At 40.0% G+C, this 16,681-nt stretch overlaps 1 protein-coding gene across 1 annotated transcript in view; it reads right to left on the bottom strand.

The window, feature by feature from the left end:
- Positions 1-2,815: 2,815 nt before the first annotated feature.
- Positions 2,816-16,681, bottom strand: part of COL4A3 (collagen type IV alpha 3 chain) — a 124,041-nt gene continuing 110,175 nt past the window's right edge. The window contains exons 43-52 of the mRNA XM_028105227.2: positions 16,431-16,561; positions 13,545-13,617; positions 11,144-11,215; positions 10,931-11,056; positions 9,990-10,088; positions 6,719-6,931; positions 5,907-6,084; positions 5,064-5,178; positions 3,696-3,868; positions 2,816-2,900 (exon numbers count right to left, since the gene is read on the bottom strand). Coding sequence (XP_027961028.1) covers positions 2,816-2,900; positions 3,696-3,868; positions 5,064-5,178; positions 5,907-6,084; positions 6,719-6,931; positions 9,990-10,088; positions 10,931-11,056; positions 11,144-11,215; positions 13,545-13,617; positions 16,431-16,561 — 1,265 coding nt within the window. The remainder of the gene's footprint in view (positions 2,901-3,695; positions 3,869-5,063; positions 5,179-5,906; positions 6,085-6,718; positions 6,932-9,989; positions 10,089-10,930; positions 11,057-11,143; positions 11,216-13,544; positions 13,618-16,430; positions 16,562-16,681) is intronic.

Consider the following 16,681-nt stretch of genomic DNA (forward strand, 5'->3'; position numbering starts at 1 on the left):
TTATTTTTAGACAATACAATAAAATAATTTTAGCTATAATTACAGAAATATTAGTACATTACAATATTGTAATGTCAGGATATAATATAAAATATTCAATATATTTTAAATATATTTCATTTGGTTATAGAGTAAACATTAAATTAAGTTTAGTTGCAGTAAGTTACATTTGCTGCATAGAAAAATCTTTGTAAGTTAAATTAGCAATAAAATTCAAATTCAGCATTATTGTAATACTTTTATAAATAAGTTAATAATGTTTACCTTGCAAAAAGAGAGACTGCTGAGAAATCCATTATTTTAGTACACTGTGAAATTCAAAAGTTGAAGCCCCAATTTGAAAAGAAACAAGTTATTTACATTTTATCTACAAAGTTAAGTCTTCATAACATTATAAGCTACTCATAGGCATCTGGAAAGTAATGCATGAGAGCCGTGTTTTAAGGCTCAGTCTCAAAGGTATTACTGAGCAACTGTTAATATGGCTTCATTGGAATGTAAGGCTTTAGCATCACCTGGCTTCCTCAGAAGTTAAACACTGCTGAGAGGGCAAGAGAACACGGAGGCTTGGATAAGCAGAGGCCAGTAATTTGGCATTAGTACCAATCTAGGGCTTTTACATATTAGTAAAATTAGACAATCTTAGGGTCGTTTGTGATTTTGGACTTTAAAGGGAGGCACAAATGGAACAATTATGGCCAGCTGTACCTCGTAACTGCCTGTAGAGTCGTTTCTTGCCGGTTTACCTACAGCACTTTGTTCTTAATTTTGAGTGTGTCGGAAATCACCTGGAGGGCTTATGAAAATGCAGATTTCTGGGCTTTACCCCTTAGAGTTTCTGTATCGGTAGGTCTGAGGTCAACCCTAAAATTTGCATTTGTAGCAAGTTGCCAGAGGCTGCTAATGCAGCTGGTCCAGGGACCACACTTTGGGAACTTTTGTCCTATAGAGGGTTTGTGGCCATCAGCCCCTATATGCCATTATGGTACAACTGGGACAGGAGGATATTTTTAGAGCAAAAAAGCCTTAGTATTAGGTGAGTCTAAGTAAATAAGCTAAGTAAAATGCCCTTTATAATGTTTAAATGTAAAAATGGCTTGACAGCAGTCACCTGAACAGTGAAGGGTGGGAACTGAGGTCATAGTCTGTGCTGTCCACTGGGGTCCCACCTTCATCTTCATTTACAGAGCAACTGAGACTGAAGCAATAACCTGAATTTAAACAGCACCACCAGCACCACCTGGGTGGATTAGGAAGCATCTTCAGAGCTTTGCCTCAGGATACCTGGCCTCTGAGATCCATCAAATAGCGCTACCATCAAGTTCAAGTGGTTCTTAGTGTCTTGCAGATCTTTGTTTTCTTAACGTTGTTCCTAACTTGACTTCTGTGATGCCTAAGAGGAGCTAGATGTCCTGGGCTTTCCGTGGGCAGAGATCTTTTTGTAAACCTTTATTGAGGCCTACTGGATGATGATGATGGAATATAAAAACAGTGACAAAGGAAGAAAAGGGGGGAAAAAGCCAGCTCAGATATGTGGGAGTCTTAACAGCAACATAAGTTAGCTACCTTTTCTGGGATATCAGTCAGAAACATTAGTCTCTTTCCCCACCCCCCTTCCTATCTGTAATTTAGCACTGTGCCTGGGGCATGGCTTGGTGCTAAATGAAATGCTTGTTCAGTTGAACTAAGTAACCTTGGGAATGTATCAACACACTGAAAAGCAAGTCTTAAGACCCGTATCTGCAAAACTATACAATTTGTGCATTAAGATTTTTACAGGACTCTTTCAACATGGTTGGTGAGACTATGTAATATAAAACACATTTTTTTACAAAAGAAGAATTAGAGAAGTAGTCAGGGAATAAATATGGAAATACCCATGTTACACGGAATATGAATGGATCACAGCAAAGGAAAAATATTTTGAGCCTGATTAGCCAGCAAATGTCTTAGGTTTTCTCAACATTTATAGGGATGGGGATAAAGTACCTATCTAATAAGTAGTATCCTTGTTTTTTGGGTGGGTGAACTGGTAAAAAAAAAAAAAAAAGAAGAAGATACATTTCAGAGTATGTGTGTAACATCATCCCACTAAAATTAATTCATTAAGGGTAAAAATTTGAATGCAAGCAAGTTACATCGCTGCAGTGAAATGAATTCAATGGACAAGCAAAAAATCTTTTAAAAAATATGAACAAAACCATTCAGGGAAACCCTCTTTTGGCCTTAGTCTTGGGTACACTTGAAAGAGCCCTAGAATAACCATGAACCTTAGTTCAGTTCTGGTTTCCTCAGGCCTCAGGTTACTGAACAGCTCTGAAAGTCCAGTCCAGTGAACGAGGCACCATCACTCCACCTGACCCCATCTCCATCCAGTCTCAGGGGCTAAAGGGGGTGGTGGCACAGTCTAAAAGCAATTTAGCCTCCCCTAGTTTCAAAGACTGGAATAGAAGGGGCAAATCTTGGGAATCCAGTGGACCAAATAGCTCTTAACTTGTATCGTGAGACTTTATACAGTTGCCATTGAGATCATGCAATGGATACAAGTGGCATAGGATGTCAGTGGTATCTTTTTGAAAAGTCTGCTGCCTTGCCATAGGAAACTTTTCAAGAGCACAGATTTAGATACCAGAATGGCAGAACTGACTTAAAAGAAATGCTTTGTTGTGTGGAGAAACAAATAGAAACTTTGTACTAAGTCATCACAGAACCATATCGTTTGGTTAGAGAAAAATACCTAAATAAGTGTATATTCTGCATCATTACTTGGTTATTTAGGACGAAAAATAACAGTTCTGTTTTTCTTTTGATTTCTTCATTGTCTTCTCTTCATGCACACCCGACAGCGACTTATTATCTTTTCTAACTCCCCAGCTTTCACAGTTGATGGAATAGGTTTTCTGAAATAAAAGCAAAAAACGCAAACAAAAAAATCTCATCAGTGTATAGATAAAGAGGGAATACTTGCTGGGTTTGAGATTTATTAATAAATATTGTCGCTCATCTACGGGGCGCCTAGGTGGCTCAGTCGGTTAAGCGTCTGCCTTCGGCTCTGGTCATGATCACAGGGTCCTGGGATCGAGCCCCACCCACATCAGGCTCCCTGCTTAGTGGGGAGTCTGCTTCTCCCTCTGCCCCTCCCCCTGCTTGTGTTCTCTCTCTCTCTCTGAAATAAATTAATAGAATCTTAAAAAATACTGTAGCTCATCTAAACTTTATTATAGGAGGCATATTTCTGAAAGATATATATGTCAACATTTTATAATTTAGTTGTATTTCAGCAGCAGTGAGGAAAACATAGGCTGTGATGCAAACTTACAGATTCTCCATTTTGTAATAAAAACCATCCTTACCCTTTCAATAGTCTGTATTACTCACAAGTCTTGCAGTACAGTAAATTAAGAATAGCAGATCATTTTGTGGTTTTGTTCAGTAACTTGCTATAAGTTCATATACAAATGTTAAATATATTTGGTGGGTGACAAAAATCACATTTTTGGGTTTTTATTGGTGCAATAGTACAAACCCATGGCTACTTGTTGACTGTAGAACACTTGTAAACAGGATTTTGTTGGCACAGGGAACTCTTTTAAATGTGAGTTCATCAACACACAGGTAATGAAAATCTAACATGGCAACCTCTGAATAGTTCTGCAACTGAGTCATCAGATTAAAACTTGACTTTGAATAGTTACCTGAACATTCTTTGGGGGTTTAATGAAGCCAACCAGAAACTGTAGGAATTTGAATAGTAGTTGCACGCTCCTCTTCCATGACATTCTATAAATGGACTGGCTCGGAATTCTTCCAAGCAAGAGCCAGGGGAGGCCAGTGCTTGCCCAGCGCCCTCAGAACCCGCACTTGTGAACTATCAGGATAAAAATATCTGGATAAGAATTCTGTGCATGGTGTTCAAATTTTCAGTGCTCTACTTTTTTTTTTTTGGTAATAGTAAGAAAAAAAATAGTATGAAATAAACTTCTTATGCTTCTTTACCCAGATCTGCTAATACTCCAGGTATCTTCCAAGTTGAGGATTAGTCATCAAAAAGAGAGGAAAAGCTATTTCTTCTGCCTGAAATGCTCCTTTTCCTCAGTCAGCTAGCTCGTTCTCATAGTTCAGGGGTCTGCTTAAATATAACCTCCAGGAGGCTTTCCTTGACCTCGTCCCTTTCACAGTCTCCTATTTCCTTCAGAGTACCGATCATCATCTGAATTCATTACCATTACGGTTATTTTGTCTTCTTGCTTGTTGTCTACCTTCACCACTAAGATATAAGTTCCATGACCAGCAGGAACTTTGGTTTATTGTTGGTGTGCTTCTTAGTGCTTAGAACAGTCATGGCACATGGTAGGTGTTCAATAAATACTTGTTGAATTAATGGTTGAATGAATGGATGTCTGTGAGTAAAGAAGGGGGAATAATGTGTCATAAGTGATGCTATACAAAATATGAATAACCACCAACCACCTATGTGTGGCTATCAGAATCACTGATGGTCAGTCCATAGATTTCTTCATTTAGCACTTAACATCTGGGGCATCTTTCTTTAAAAGACTTTTTCTCTTAGCCCCCATCTTCATATGAATGTCAAAGGGGCATAGTGTAAGGCAAAAAGATTTTGGAGCAGACAGACTCAGGTTCAAACCCTAGCTTTCCCACTTCCTAGTTGTGAGACCCTGGGGTCTTCATTTTTATTTATGAAACTGTAGAAGACAGGAACTACCTCCAGGGCTTCCATAAGAGTTATGGAACATCTATATAAAGCAGCTGCCGCATTAAAAAAAAAAAAAGGCATTCTATTACTAGTATGGCATTACTTATCACCTAAATGTCTTATTTAGAATTTGTGGGTAGAGTCATTTTTTTTTAATGCTCCATTATTTACAAAAAACCAACTTACTTAAAAAAAGTATATTTCTAGATTTTAAAGCAAATGTTCATGGAATATTGTGCACATTAATGTCAGGCAGCATCATTCTTGGGGGCCACATTTCACCCAGTCCAATGTAAGGTTCTAAGGGTAATCTTTACTGTGAACTTGCTGTTCCTTTCCTCCTTACCATGATAAATGAAAATCCTTTCCAGAGAGAAATCCAGCCATTGGGACATGAGGGAATGTCAGTGGTTTGGCTGTGAATGGCTATGGCATTCGTAGGACCTTCACAGACAGTGCATCTGTAACGTGAAATACAGAATATGGCAGCTGGGGCACCTGGGTGGCTCAGTTGGTTAAGTGTCTGACTCTTGGTTTTGGCTCAGTTCATGATCTCAGGGTTGGGAGATCGAGCCTCGCATCAGGGTCCGAGCTCAGCATGGGGTCAGCTTGCAACTTTTCTCTCTCCCTCTGCCCCTCCCCGCACTCACACACACACTCTCTCTCTCTTTCTCTCTAAAATAAATAAAATCTTGAGCGCTGTGAATTGTGCAAGACTGTTGAATCACAGATCTGTACTTCTGAAACAAATAATGCAACATATGTTAAGAAAAAAGAAAAAGAACAAGATAGCAAGAGGGGAAGAATGAAGAGGAGTAAGTCAGAGGGGGAGACGAACCATGAGAGACAATGGACTCTGAAAAACAAACTGAGGGTTCTGGAGGGGAGGAGGGTGGGGGGATGGGTTAGCCTGGTGATGGGTATTAAAGAGGGCACGTTCTGCATGGAGCACTGGGTGTTATGCACAAACAATGAATCATGGAACACTACATCAAGAACTAATGATGTAATATATGGTGATTAACATAACAATAAAATTAAAAATAAATAAATAAATAAAATCTTAAAAAAAAAAAAAAGAATATGGCAGCATCACCACTTTCTGCACCGTGATGTGCCGTCTTACGTTCCATTACAAATGAAATGATTCACCTAGTCCCATCACAAAACTAAGGGATTAGATCTTTACCTGCTAATATAAGGCTCTAAGGCCCTGCCAGTAATTGGAGCCATGTCGGTCGGCATCAGAGCTGGAGTTGACAGCCAGTATGAATAATCATTTCGAGATGCAAAATTACATACATCATTGATGTTACAGAACAAGAATGGCATTGTGGTAAACCGCTGCAGACAGCTGCCAAGAGTTCCTAATGAAACATCAGGCTGCATATCACTTTCAGTAAGTTAAAATTATTTTGAGCATCATTACTAGGTAAGAGGCTAATTAAAACATCCTATGGCAAGAATAAGACAACCCAAAAGAGTTATTTGCAGACTGTGTTATTAGAAAGTTTTTATGATGATAGAAATCAAAGATCCAATAAAAGCAAACAAATTCTCCTTCCCCTCTCACCCGCTTAATACTCTGGGTGATCTTTTCTAATCAGTCTAGCACTTGAGGACTGGTCAAGGTCAGTTGGGAAAATGTCTTTGTTTCAAAGTATTCCCAGTTCTTCATATGTATATAATACCTAATAACTAAGCTTCAGAAAAGACGCTGCTTTTAAGATTAAAAAGCAAACAGGTGATTTAAGTGACTGAAAATTGTTTGCATTGAAGAGGGTGAGCTAGACTGACATTCATGAGCTAGGCTCCTTCCAGAGCTGTACGTTCCAGAATGAAAATTAGACATTAGGCCAATGTTGTTTGATTTACTCTCTTTAAAAAGTGCTGTAAGGTACTCAGGCTTGTTCACACTTCAGAGAGAAGTACCCCCATGCTATAAAAGTTGACAATCAGTATGTGGAACAAAATGACTGAAAAGCAGGACTGGGACATTACCCAGGTCTTGTCCATGGGCTTGTTCATTTCCTTGTACAAAGAGAAGAGAAAACCCACTATAGAGCGGCTCTGTCCCTTCTGGACAGGAGGGAATCGCTGTGGTCTGACTATGCCTGGTGAAGATAAAGCCTCTCATCATTGTCACAGTTGCAGGTGGTCCAATGTGTCCAGGTTTCCCCTTCAAGCCTGGCAGTCCATCTGATCCAGGTGGTCCTTTAAAAAACACATTATACATGTTGTGATACAAACAAAACCTCAAACGCATTTTCCCAAAGTACTAATTTCAATGTTTATGTATATCTGTTGAGCCCCACTTTTAAGGGGTCCTAAAGAAGAGTGGCTTACAAAATGGCCAAACGATATTAAATGTTGACTAGTTTATCGCACAATGCCTCTTCTTATAAATATCTGTGTATATTGTATAATGAATTTTTTGAGATCAGGTCTTCTTTCTCTTTTCATTCTGTGGTACCTAGCACAGTGGCCTGCATCTAGTAGGTCTTATGTACATTTTTTATGTACGAGTGAATGCATCCTACAACGTGGGTGAATAAGTCAAATACCTATTTGTCTATTCAAGTGGATAATAAAAAATTACATGTGCTTTTGATAAAGTCAGTAAACACTCGTGGAAAACACTGAAAGTTCTTTTTAAAGATGTAAACTTCGAGAAAGTTTTACTCAATTAGTAAGGCAAATAGGAACAGAAAATACTTTTTTTTTTACTGTTACAAGTTTGTTTCTTTTATCTATATGAGTCTAGGGCAAAGTAAGTGGTTTTTATACCTTTTTTTCCTCTGCACTAGAGTAGGCAAATACATGTTTGTCACTTTCTAAATAAGGACCAGAGAGCTCTCCTTTCTCTCCATCCTCCTGTTCTTTCCTCTCCTTTTTTTCATCAAAGAGCTATTATTTATGATACCGGCACTGGCTTCCATCCTCTTTTGGTCCCTAATCCATTTCCACTGACAGTACACCCCAAGCTCCACCCAACCCCCACCTTGGTTCCTAAAGAAATGCAGGAGGGTAAAGACTGTTGGATTTTGGGCCCACGAGTCAAGGGAGGTATTATTGTTTCCCACAAACAGCCAGGCCCTGGAGTCAGGCAGTGCCCCAGTGTAGTCTTGCCTCAGAAGTCAATGCCTTGCCCCAGGATTTGTTAAAGCCCCAAGATTCTATATTTTTCAGTCTACCCATCATTCCTATCTTTTCCAGCGGTCTTGGCTTATTCTTTGAAATTAAAAATTAGGTCATACCTAAATTCATCTAAGTCTCATGTCTTACTTGAGTCATCCAAAATTGTATGTTTTTAAGATCAGATACAGAAGATACACCTTCTTCACTCTTCCCCACATCTACCCTCATTCCCAGGGGGCTGTAACTGGCCACAAGCAAAAGATACCTCCAGATCTCTGCACAGGAATTGTGATTAGATGAGCAGGACAGGAACTGGAGGTGAGCTACCATGCAAATATGCATGATCAAGGATCTTCTGCATTTCTGAGAGAGAGGCCAGGACTCTGTTTATACCTGTGCCATTTAACTCTTAGATCCTTTAATCATTCTTGTGAGGCGTTTATGGCATCAGGACTAATTCTATCTACTTGCTAATGAGTCTCAACACAATTTGTATTGTAGGACCCTCACTCTTGCTATGGCCCCATTCTGAAACTTGGTCAATAAAGTTTTTAATTAATAGAATTAATTAGTAGAATTATTAATAAAAGTTTTACATTTTACCACTTTGGAAAACACATTTTAAGGAAAGTTGAATGATTAAGCGTGCTCTAAAGTGCACTCGTGACAATACTAAATCATGAGTGATTATGCAATTAAAATCATAATTATTTGAATTTTTACAGATTTAAGTCTCTAGTCTTTACAGTTTTATTATAGTGGATCCGGTCATATGTCAATAAATTGGAAAATTGCATTTAGAATTTTTTTTTATTTAACAAAATCAGCATTTCTAAAAAATAAGATTTGGATATGTGGGTATTTTCTAGACAGTGCTTTTGAAACTTTTGCAGAAGGTAGATTTTGATCCAGGTATATCAAATTGACATATAGCTTATGTTCAGACTAAATTTTTTTTTTTTTTACAGGAGAACAAATCTACGCATTTATTTATTTATTTATTTTTAAAGATTTTATTTATTTATTTGACAGAGAGAGACACCGCGAGAGAGGGAACACAAGCAGGGGGAGTGGGAGAGGGAGAAGCAGACTCCCCGCCGAGCAGGGAGCCCGATGCGGGGCTCGATCCCGGGACCCCGGGATCACGACCTGAGCCGAAGGCAGACGCTTAACGACTGAGACACCCAGGCGCCCCAACACCTTTATTTATTTACTTTTCAGTAAGTTAAATCCTTGGGGGGTACAGCATCACATGGATTCTGTGGCCAGTGGCTTTAGCAGGAAGGTTGCTTTAGAATTTGGCACAAGCAGGAGCATGAGTTACTTTTCCCCAGGTTACTCTGGCTTTGTTCAGTTTGCCACCAGGTCACTGTGTTGTTCTTTGCTTTGTACACGCAAGCAAGGGCATCTCTTGCATAAACAGAATTTAGTTTCATCTCCAGCATAGGCACCTTCAATTTTAAGAAGAGCTGTGTGCTTCCTCTGGTTCTGGAGACCCTGTGTCCAGCCAGCAAAAATGGCCTTCGACCATAGCCTTCTAGGCATATTTGTCATTTTAGGTGTCCTGTTCCCAGCAGGCCCTACATATCTGCCCCCGAAGTTCAGCACCCTTACCTCCACCCAGACTAAAATATTTAAGAGGGCCTTTTTCAGGGTAACACATGAGCTGTTCGGTCATTCAATATTCACAAATGGCATGGCATAGTTGAAAGATGGCTTTCCTAGATAAAGATACAAAGTTGCTCTTCTAGTCACATCAAGATAATATTTTTTCGAACTATGTACTTATGTGCCACTCCTATAAGTAGATATTATTAAGTAAGTACTCCTATAAATAATTAAAAACAGTACTGGCCTTTCCAGAAATAGAATTCATGCTTTATTAGGTCTACTTGTCCCCAGGCTAAAAATTTGGGGTACATGTGCCCAGATAAGAGATAGGAAGAATGGTGTACTCCAGTGACTCTTCGTTTTGCATCTTCTTCCAAATGAACATTTTGCTCCTGGCTTTCAATGTGAACAACACAAACTGAAAGACCTAGATGACTCTTAGAGTCATGTATTCAAACAAGACTTCTCTGTATGTTGAAACAGCATTCATTCAGTGAAGAGAATGGACCAGCTGTATATTTACCTTGCTCTCCTTTACAACCTTTGTTTCCTTTTTCTCCAATTGGCCCAGGAGTTCCTGGTCTTCCATCCTTGCCTGGTTTACCTCTTGGCCCACAGGGTCCTAGGCAAAAAACCAACACTGTGTTGAATACAGGATAAAACGTAGGGTTTTACGTTCATACAGGATAAAACATAGGGTAGCCAACCATCCCAGTTTCCCTGGGGCTTCCCCAGTTTCAGCAATGAAAGTCCTACAGACTGAGCTGTGGACAAACTGGGACAATTGGTCATCGAGCTAGTTATACCCTCAAAAACAAACTAGGAACATATGAAATAACAGCAGTTTAAAATTGTGCCACCATTTTGATTGATGCCGTTCCAGAATTTGCTATTTCCTTGTACTGATCAAAGTAATATCTCTTTTATATCCCAGGTAATTCAGGCAAACTTAAACATAACCATTCCGCTCAGAAGGCTATTACAGTGTGCTAACCCCAAATAGAGGGGTTCGTTCAGTTTCCATAAACCAATACTTGGAAAAGATTTCACAAGATTAAGCATACATTTACATTTACTGCTCTTCCAAGTACTGTACAAAGTGTGAGAAAAGTGTACGTACGCAGAACTCAGGTTTATCAGGCAATCATTTCGAAATAGAGCTCTAAGACTGGGCGTGTCAGAGAAGACAGACATAATACTTGAGCTTAATAAAAAACACCTGTAAGTGCCCTAAAGTATATTTGCTCAAGCTTATACTATACACAACAGTTTTCAGTAGATTCAAAAGATCTTTTATCTGCTGCTCAAGAGTACAATAAGTTCAATCCTAAAACTGATTGTAAAAAAAACACTGTAACGTGTAACATTTTCTGTGAAGTTGTATCGCTTGCTTCCAAAGCACTTTGCAGGTATTTTAGTTTGACCCCTTCCTAGTAATCCACATCAATGCTGCCAGTGCCACACCTAGGATTCCTGGTGGCCCCGGTGGCCCAGGTTCTCCTTGCATTCCTGGTCCTCCAGCACGACCAGGTGGCCCTGGGCTTCCTGGAAGGGAGATGATCTTAATGGTGCCAGGGTCTCCACGTACACCTATTGATATGAACATAAGAGAATGATGATTTCACTGATGAGTTACCTCTTCTTCATGAAGAGCAACACTAAGGAAATAATATTTACCAGGTGGTCCTTTTGGCCCAATTTGCCCTGGAGGTCCAGCTGGTCCTAGAAATCCCGGATTACCCTTCTCCCCTTAAAAAAAAAGAAAAAAAAAAGATAATTTGATTCCATTTAGAACGATGGGTTCCCTAGCTCTTCAGGTTTATGATCAGCCAGAAGGATAGACACTGGAAGTTAGGACTAGAGGTGCTGGGCACTGTGATAATGGCTACAACTTTTGGCATTTTATTTGGACTCAATCAGTCATGTTTAATATCTATTAAAAAATATATACTCTAGAAGTTGGCATTAAGATCTTGTAGTTTAGTAGAGAAGGAGAAGAATTCCCAAGAGTTCACTTTTTTAAGTCCAGAAACTAATTCAATTTAATATTTGACTTAGAGTATGAGGTGACATTAAAACCTCTTTTAGTGCTTATATTGATTGTTATAGTGATCTGTTTTCTTGGCTTATTACTCTAGATTTACTAAGAGCCTGTTATGTTAGGAACTCTCATGAGCACATGTAGAATATCTGCTTTCATGTAAACTTTCAAAATGGTATGATTTCTCTCCCAAACAGTCTTTGACATGAATAAAAGTTTACCAAGAATCACTGATTTGGAGAAATACTCTATTTTTAAAAATCTTGAGATATTGTAGCTATTACATCTGATCACTTAGAAAGACTTTAATACTAAATATGGTATTCACAGAAGAAATACAAGGGGTCCCTGGGTGACTCATTAGGTTAAGTGCCTGACTTTGGCTCAGGTCGTGATCCTGGGTCCTGGGTCCTGGGATCTAGCCCTGCATCATCAGGCTTCCCATTCAGTTGGGAGTCTGCTTCTCCCTCTCCCTCTCCCCTCTCCCCGCCCCCTGCTTGTGCTCTCTCTCTCTTTCAAATAAATAAAATATTTTTAAAAAAGAAGAAGAAATACAATAAAATAATTACAGTACCAAAAGTTAACTGGAAACTACACTCTATCCACTTGGTATCAGAACTTAAGGAAGATGTCCATATCTATATATATCAGAAGAAGCCTAACCATTTTTCCTTTTGGGGATTAAAAATTTACAAATAAAGTGCAAACTTGTCAGTAGTGCCAGGTGATAGATGGTGTTATTCTGAAATCTAAGAAAAACTGTATGTGTTTCATGGAACATATTTCAAAAGAACTGATTTTATGAATCTCCCATCTAAATACCTCTAAATATTTCACCAGAATGTTTTTCTCTAGTGGAGCCTTTATATGTTTTTTTAAAGATTTTCTTTATTTATTTGAGAGGAGAGGAGGACAGGGGGAGGGGGAGGGGGAGGGGCAGGGAGAAAGGGAGGGGCAGAGGGAGAGGGAGAAGCAGACTCCTGGCTGAGGGCAGAAATGTGAGGCACATCTGGATCCAGGGCCCTGAGATCATGACCTGAGCCAAAGTCAGACACTTAACCGACTGAGCCACCCAGGCACCCCAAGCCTTTATATAATTTTTTCCAATCTTAGATATTTCTGTTCTGAGAGGTAGGGAGTGACAGGTGGGACACGTTTCTCAGGCTGCCTGCCAGTGTTCACCCTTCCCCACAATGTCTAGTGGGACTTCTCAGAATCAATTGCTTTGATTTATTCTTAACTTGCTCCTTGAAGAGTCAGCAGTTGAAAGCATTGAGAAGGCTCTCTTTGAACTCTACCTTGTCCTCTCGGACCTGGAAAAGGTTTTCCTTTGTGAAAATGTGGCTTTGTTCCCTTTGGCTCCACATTCACTATTTAGCACCTGCATAGTCTATAGTAATAGATTCCCTGCTGACAAAAACAATGCCAGAGGATTTAATCAGCGAAGACAACAAATACAGTATTCAAAACCTTATTTAAGGTCATAGCATCCTTATGGAAGACTTGAGAAATATTTTCTGAAACCTGAAGTTTAAATTTATGTGCATGAAAATTTTAAACTTCCCCCCCAAATTATAGTTCTCTTCTGATTAAAACATTAATACATGTGCCTAAACAAATATTTAAATCTTCATATAAAAATTTACTTACCCTCCCCCATTCACAGTTGAGTAAATATTCATTTAGATTTTCAGCTTTTTAAAATTATAACACATACGCAAGTTAAAATAAGCAAATTCAAAGCAATACTATTGATATTAATGTAGTTCTCCATCCCCAATCCAACATACATCAGTATTCTCAAAGGTAACCACTTTAAACTGTTTATTTTTTTAATAGTTTCTAAAGGTATGGATTTAATTTTTAAGACCCCTGGGTTGGGGGCTGGTGGTCTTCTTTCTTCACTCATAACTGAGGTCCTATTTGCACCCCAGCTGTCTGTGGTGACTGGAGTTGTTCAGTAAACATTTCCATGCCCTAAAATATAAATCGAAATCATTGTCTTTGCATCCAAAGAGTAGTGCACAAAGACAGTACCTTTCACACCTGGAAATCCATGGAATCCAGGATCACCTCTGAGCCCTGGCAGACCTGGGCTTCCTGGTGCTCCCTGTATTTCAGATAAAAGGGAGCAGAACCAAAGACAAATTTTAAAAATCACAATAGTCACTGCAGTTCTTTTTTCTTTTTTTTTTTTTTTTAAAGCGAATAGTATATAATATTATGTTGGGTCAGAATGAGCTGAATTGACAGATACCATTTTTACCTTCCTATCCATCCAATCCCCCTATAGCTCCTCCACCACCTAGACCTCTCCTTAGCATTGTCAATAAAACAGAAGCAAAACCTGTCCTTACCCTCAAGAGGAAACACAACTTCTGGATATTAATGTCTGTTATATGAGTATTTGTTACAATTGAATATTCTATATCCTAAATGGAACTGCCCAATATTTGGATATCTTTCAGGAAGAGCAGGCACTGTACCGCCAGAATGAAAATTATAATTTTTCTTTGTAATTTTTGCAAAGACAGCAGGGCCAATATTGAATTGTGGCACCCACCATTGTTCTAATTCTAAGCTGGCAGAGTTACAAATTACTCCTGGTCAGAGTGGTAGAACCAATCAAGTGTCTAGGGATTGGGATGAAGGGATTGTCAGGGGAGCTCTGACATGTGCTTTTGGCAAGGATACAGTGATCTGACCAGGAGGAGATGCTCCCTCCTTATGAGGCCCACACTAAATGCCCTTGTAGCCATGGAATACTCAAGCAAGCCCACAGGAGAAGGGGGAAGGGAGCAGAGCTTCAGAAAGGAGCTACATGTCAGAATGTAAGTTAAATCTACTATTACACTGTCCATATGAATTGAGACAGGATACTGTTACTTGAAAATAATGAACTGAAGGTCATTCAAAATGCCAAGAATAGCAAAACTGGCCTCTGAGCCAACTGTCTTTGGAGCAAGAAGACAAAAGAAGGAATAGTCCTAATGCTTGAATAAGGTGTTGTGAGGTGAAAAAAGAAGAGAGAGAAAACAGAACCACCTGGTCAAGGACTCTCAGGCTCCCGAGGTCTGGCCTATTCTCCGGAGGCACATGTTACCAGGGAGGAGGGCCTGGTGCCAGCCCCAGCCCTTGGGTAAGGAGGGAGCAGCTCCACGTAAGGAGAGGGTTGTTCATGGCACAGAGCCAGTTTAGACATCCTTCAGGAAGAATTACCTTTCAAGTGCAAATGTCGAAGCCCAGTGGACTTAAGAGAGATCACATTTCCAAACAATCCTTTCACGGCCCAGTGTCCTTGGAAGGACTTTCCCTGTGTTTATAGGATCAGTGTTTGCCACTTTCAAAGAATCATGGAGAACATAAGAGATACCGAAGACTGGGCAAACATTTCACTTAAAAAAAGTCTTAAAAAGGTAGATTCTGGAAACCAAATACCAAGAGAACTCAAGAGAACATAACATGATTCCTGACACGCCACCATGTTAGAGTACCTCATTGTGCATCACTGATGAAAACACAGAGCATCTACGAGATAACTCTGACTTCCTCATCAGTCTCCCAGAATTTGATGTAAACAGGGGTGTCCAGTGAAAAATTCGGAGAATTTCATAGGCTGGGAGCATAAGCCTAACTGAACACAATGACAACTATAAAAAATAAATGTGAAATTTCTGCACCCCAGTCACAAATAAACAGACAAGAACTAAAAGTAATGGAGAAAACTTAGAAACCATTTATGAGGAAAAGGCAGACGGACAGACAGACAGACACGCGCACACACACACACACACACACACACACACACACACACACACACACGACAGGCTCTGGTTGACCAGAAGCTCACTGTGTAGCGACAATGTGGTGACATGGGAGCTGAACAGCCCAAGTGGAATTTTATTTATTTATTTATTTTTAAAGATTTATTTATTTATTTTGAGAGAGTGAGAGTGAGAGAGAGAGAGAGCACATGAGAGGGGAGAGGGTCAGAGGGAGAAGCAGACTCCCTGCTGAGCAGGGAGCCCGATGCGGGACTCGATCCCGGGACTCCAGGATCATGACCTGAGCCGAAGGCAGTCGCTTAACCAACTGAGCCACCCAGAGGCCCCCAAGTGGAATTTTAGGTTGGATTATAAAATGATGATGTTTAAGGTGGTGAGACTCTTCCCTCCTTTAACCACTCCATGGGGGAACTGAGTTCTTACTCCCCGTGGGTACTTGTTTCAGGGGCTGTGTTTTTAAGGGAGATATTGACCAACTAGGATATATTCAGAATAGAGGCAGGGTTGATGAAGGGTTAAACTGAATTTGAAAAACACAGGTATTTATTAGGGGAGAAAAATACTGGAAGGAAGTGGCAGCTATTTACAAACACTGGAAGGTACGTCAACAGGAAAAAGTATACAGACATTCAGGGGATAGTTCAGATAACTTTGAAAGCATTATTAATAGAGAAAAATTATGTTGTCCTCTAGAGTGATCCCAAACTCTTAGGTATTTTTTAAAGATTCCATTACTGGAATTGTTCAGTGTCTAAACAAGAAAAAGTCAGGAATGACATAGAAAAGGGTCCCCTGGGGCACCTGGGTGGCTCAGTTGTTTAGGCGTCTGCCCTCGGCTTGGGTTGTGATCCCAGGGTCCTGGGATCGAGCCCCGCATCAGGCTCCCTGCTCAGCGGGAAGCCTGCTTCTCCCTCTCCCACTCCCCCTGCTGTGTTCCCTTTCTCGCTGTGTCTCTCTCTGTCAAATAAATAAAATCTTAAAAAAAAAAAAAAAGATTCTTTGAACCTTCCAGACTCTTCCTTGGGTGCACAGAAGCAACACAAATGGTAATCTTTTTTTTTTTTTGCCTCTGGGTACATCTGCTCCTGGCAATTGATTTAGAAGAATATAAGAAGTCAAAATAATTTCCCACACTTACCGGCGGACCCGGTGGCCCCTCGGCTCCTACAGTTCCGGGCAGACCCCTGGGGCCAGGCTCGCCCATGAGTCCCTTGTCTCCTTTGATGCCTCTTACGTGGCTCCCTGGAGGTCCCGGAGGACCAGGCTCACCTGAATTTACAAAGGGCCTGTCAGTATTGCCAGTCCCGGAGCGTGGCCGGTTCTGTGGGTGATGTTTTTGGCTGACAGGCAAACTCTGCACCTCTTGTTACCCTGCACGTTCTTTGTGTT

The sequence above is a fragment of the Eumetopias jubatus genome, unplaced genomic scaffold, assembly GCF_037043125.1.
Source record: "Eumetopias jubatus isolate StellerSeaLion01/CBP00866 unplaced genomic scaffold, mEumJub1_p1.0 scaffold_3, whole genome shotgun sequence".
NCBI classification, from domain to species: domain Eukaryota; kingdom Metazoa; phylum Chordata; class Mammalia; order Carnivora; family Otariidae; genus Eumetopias; species Eumetopias jubatus.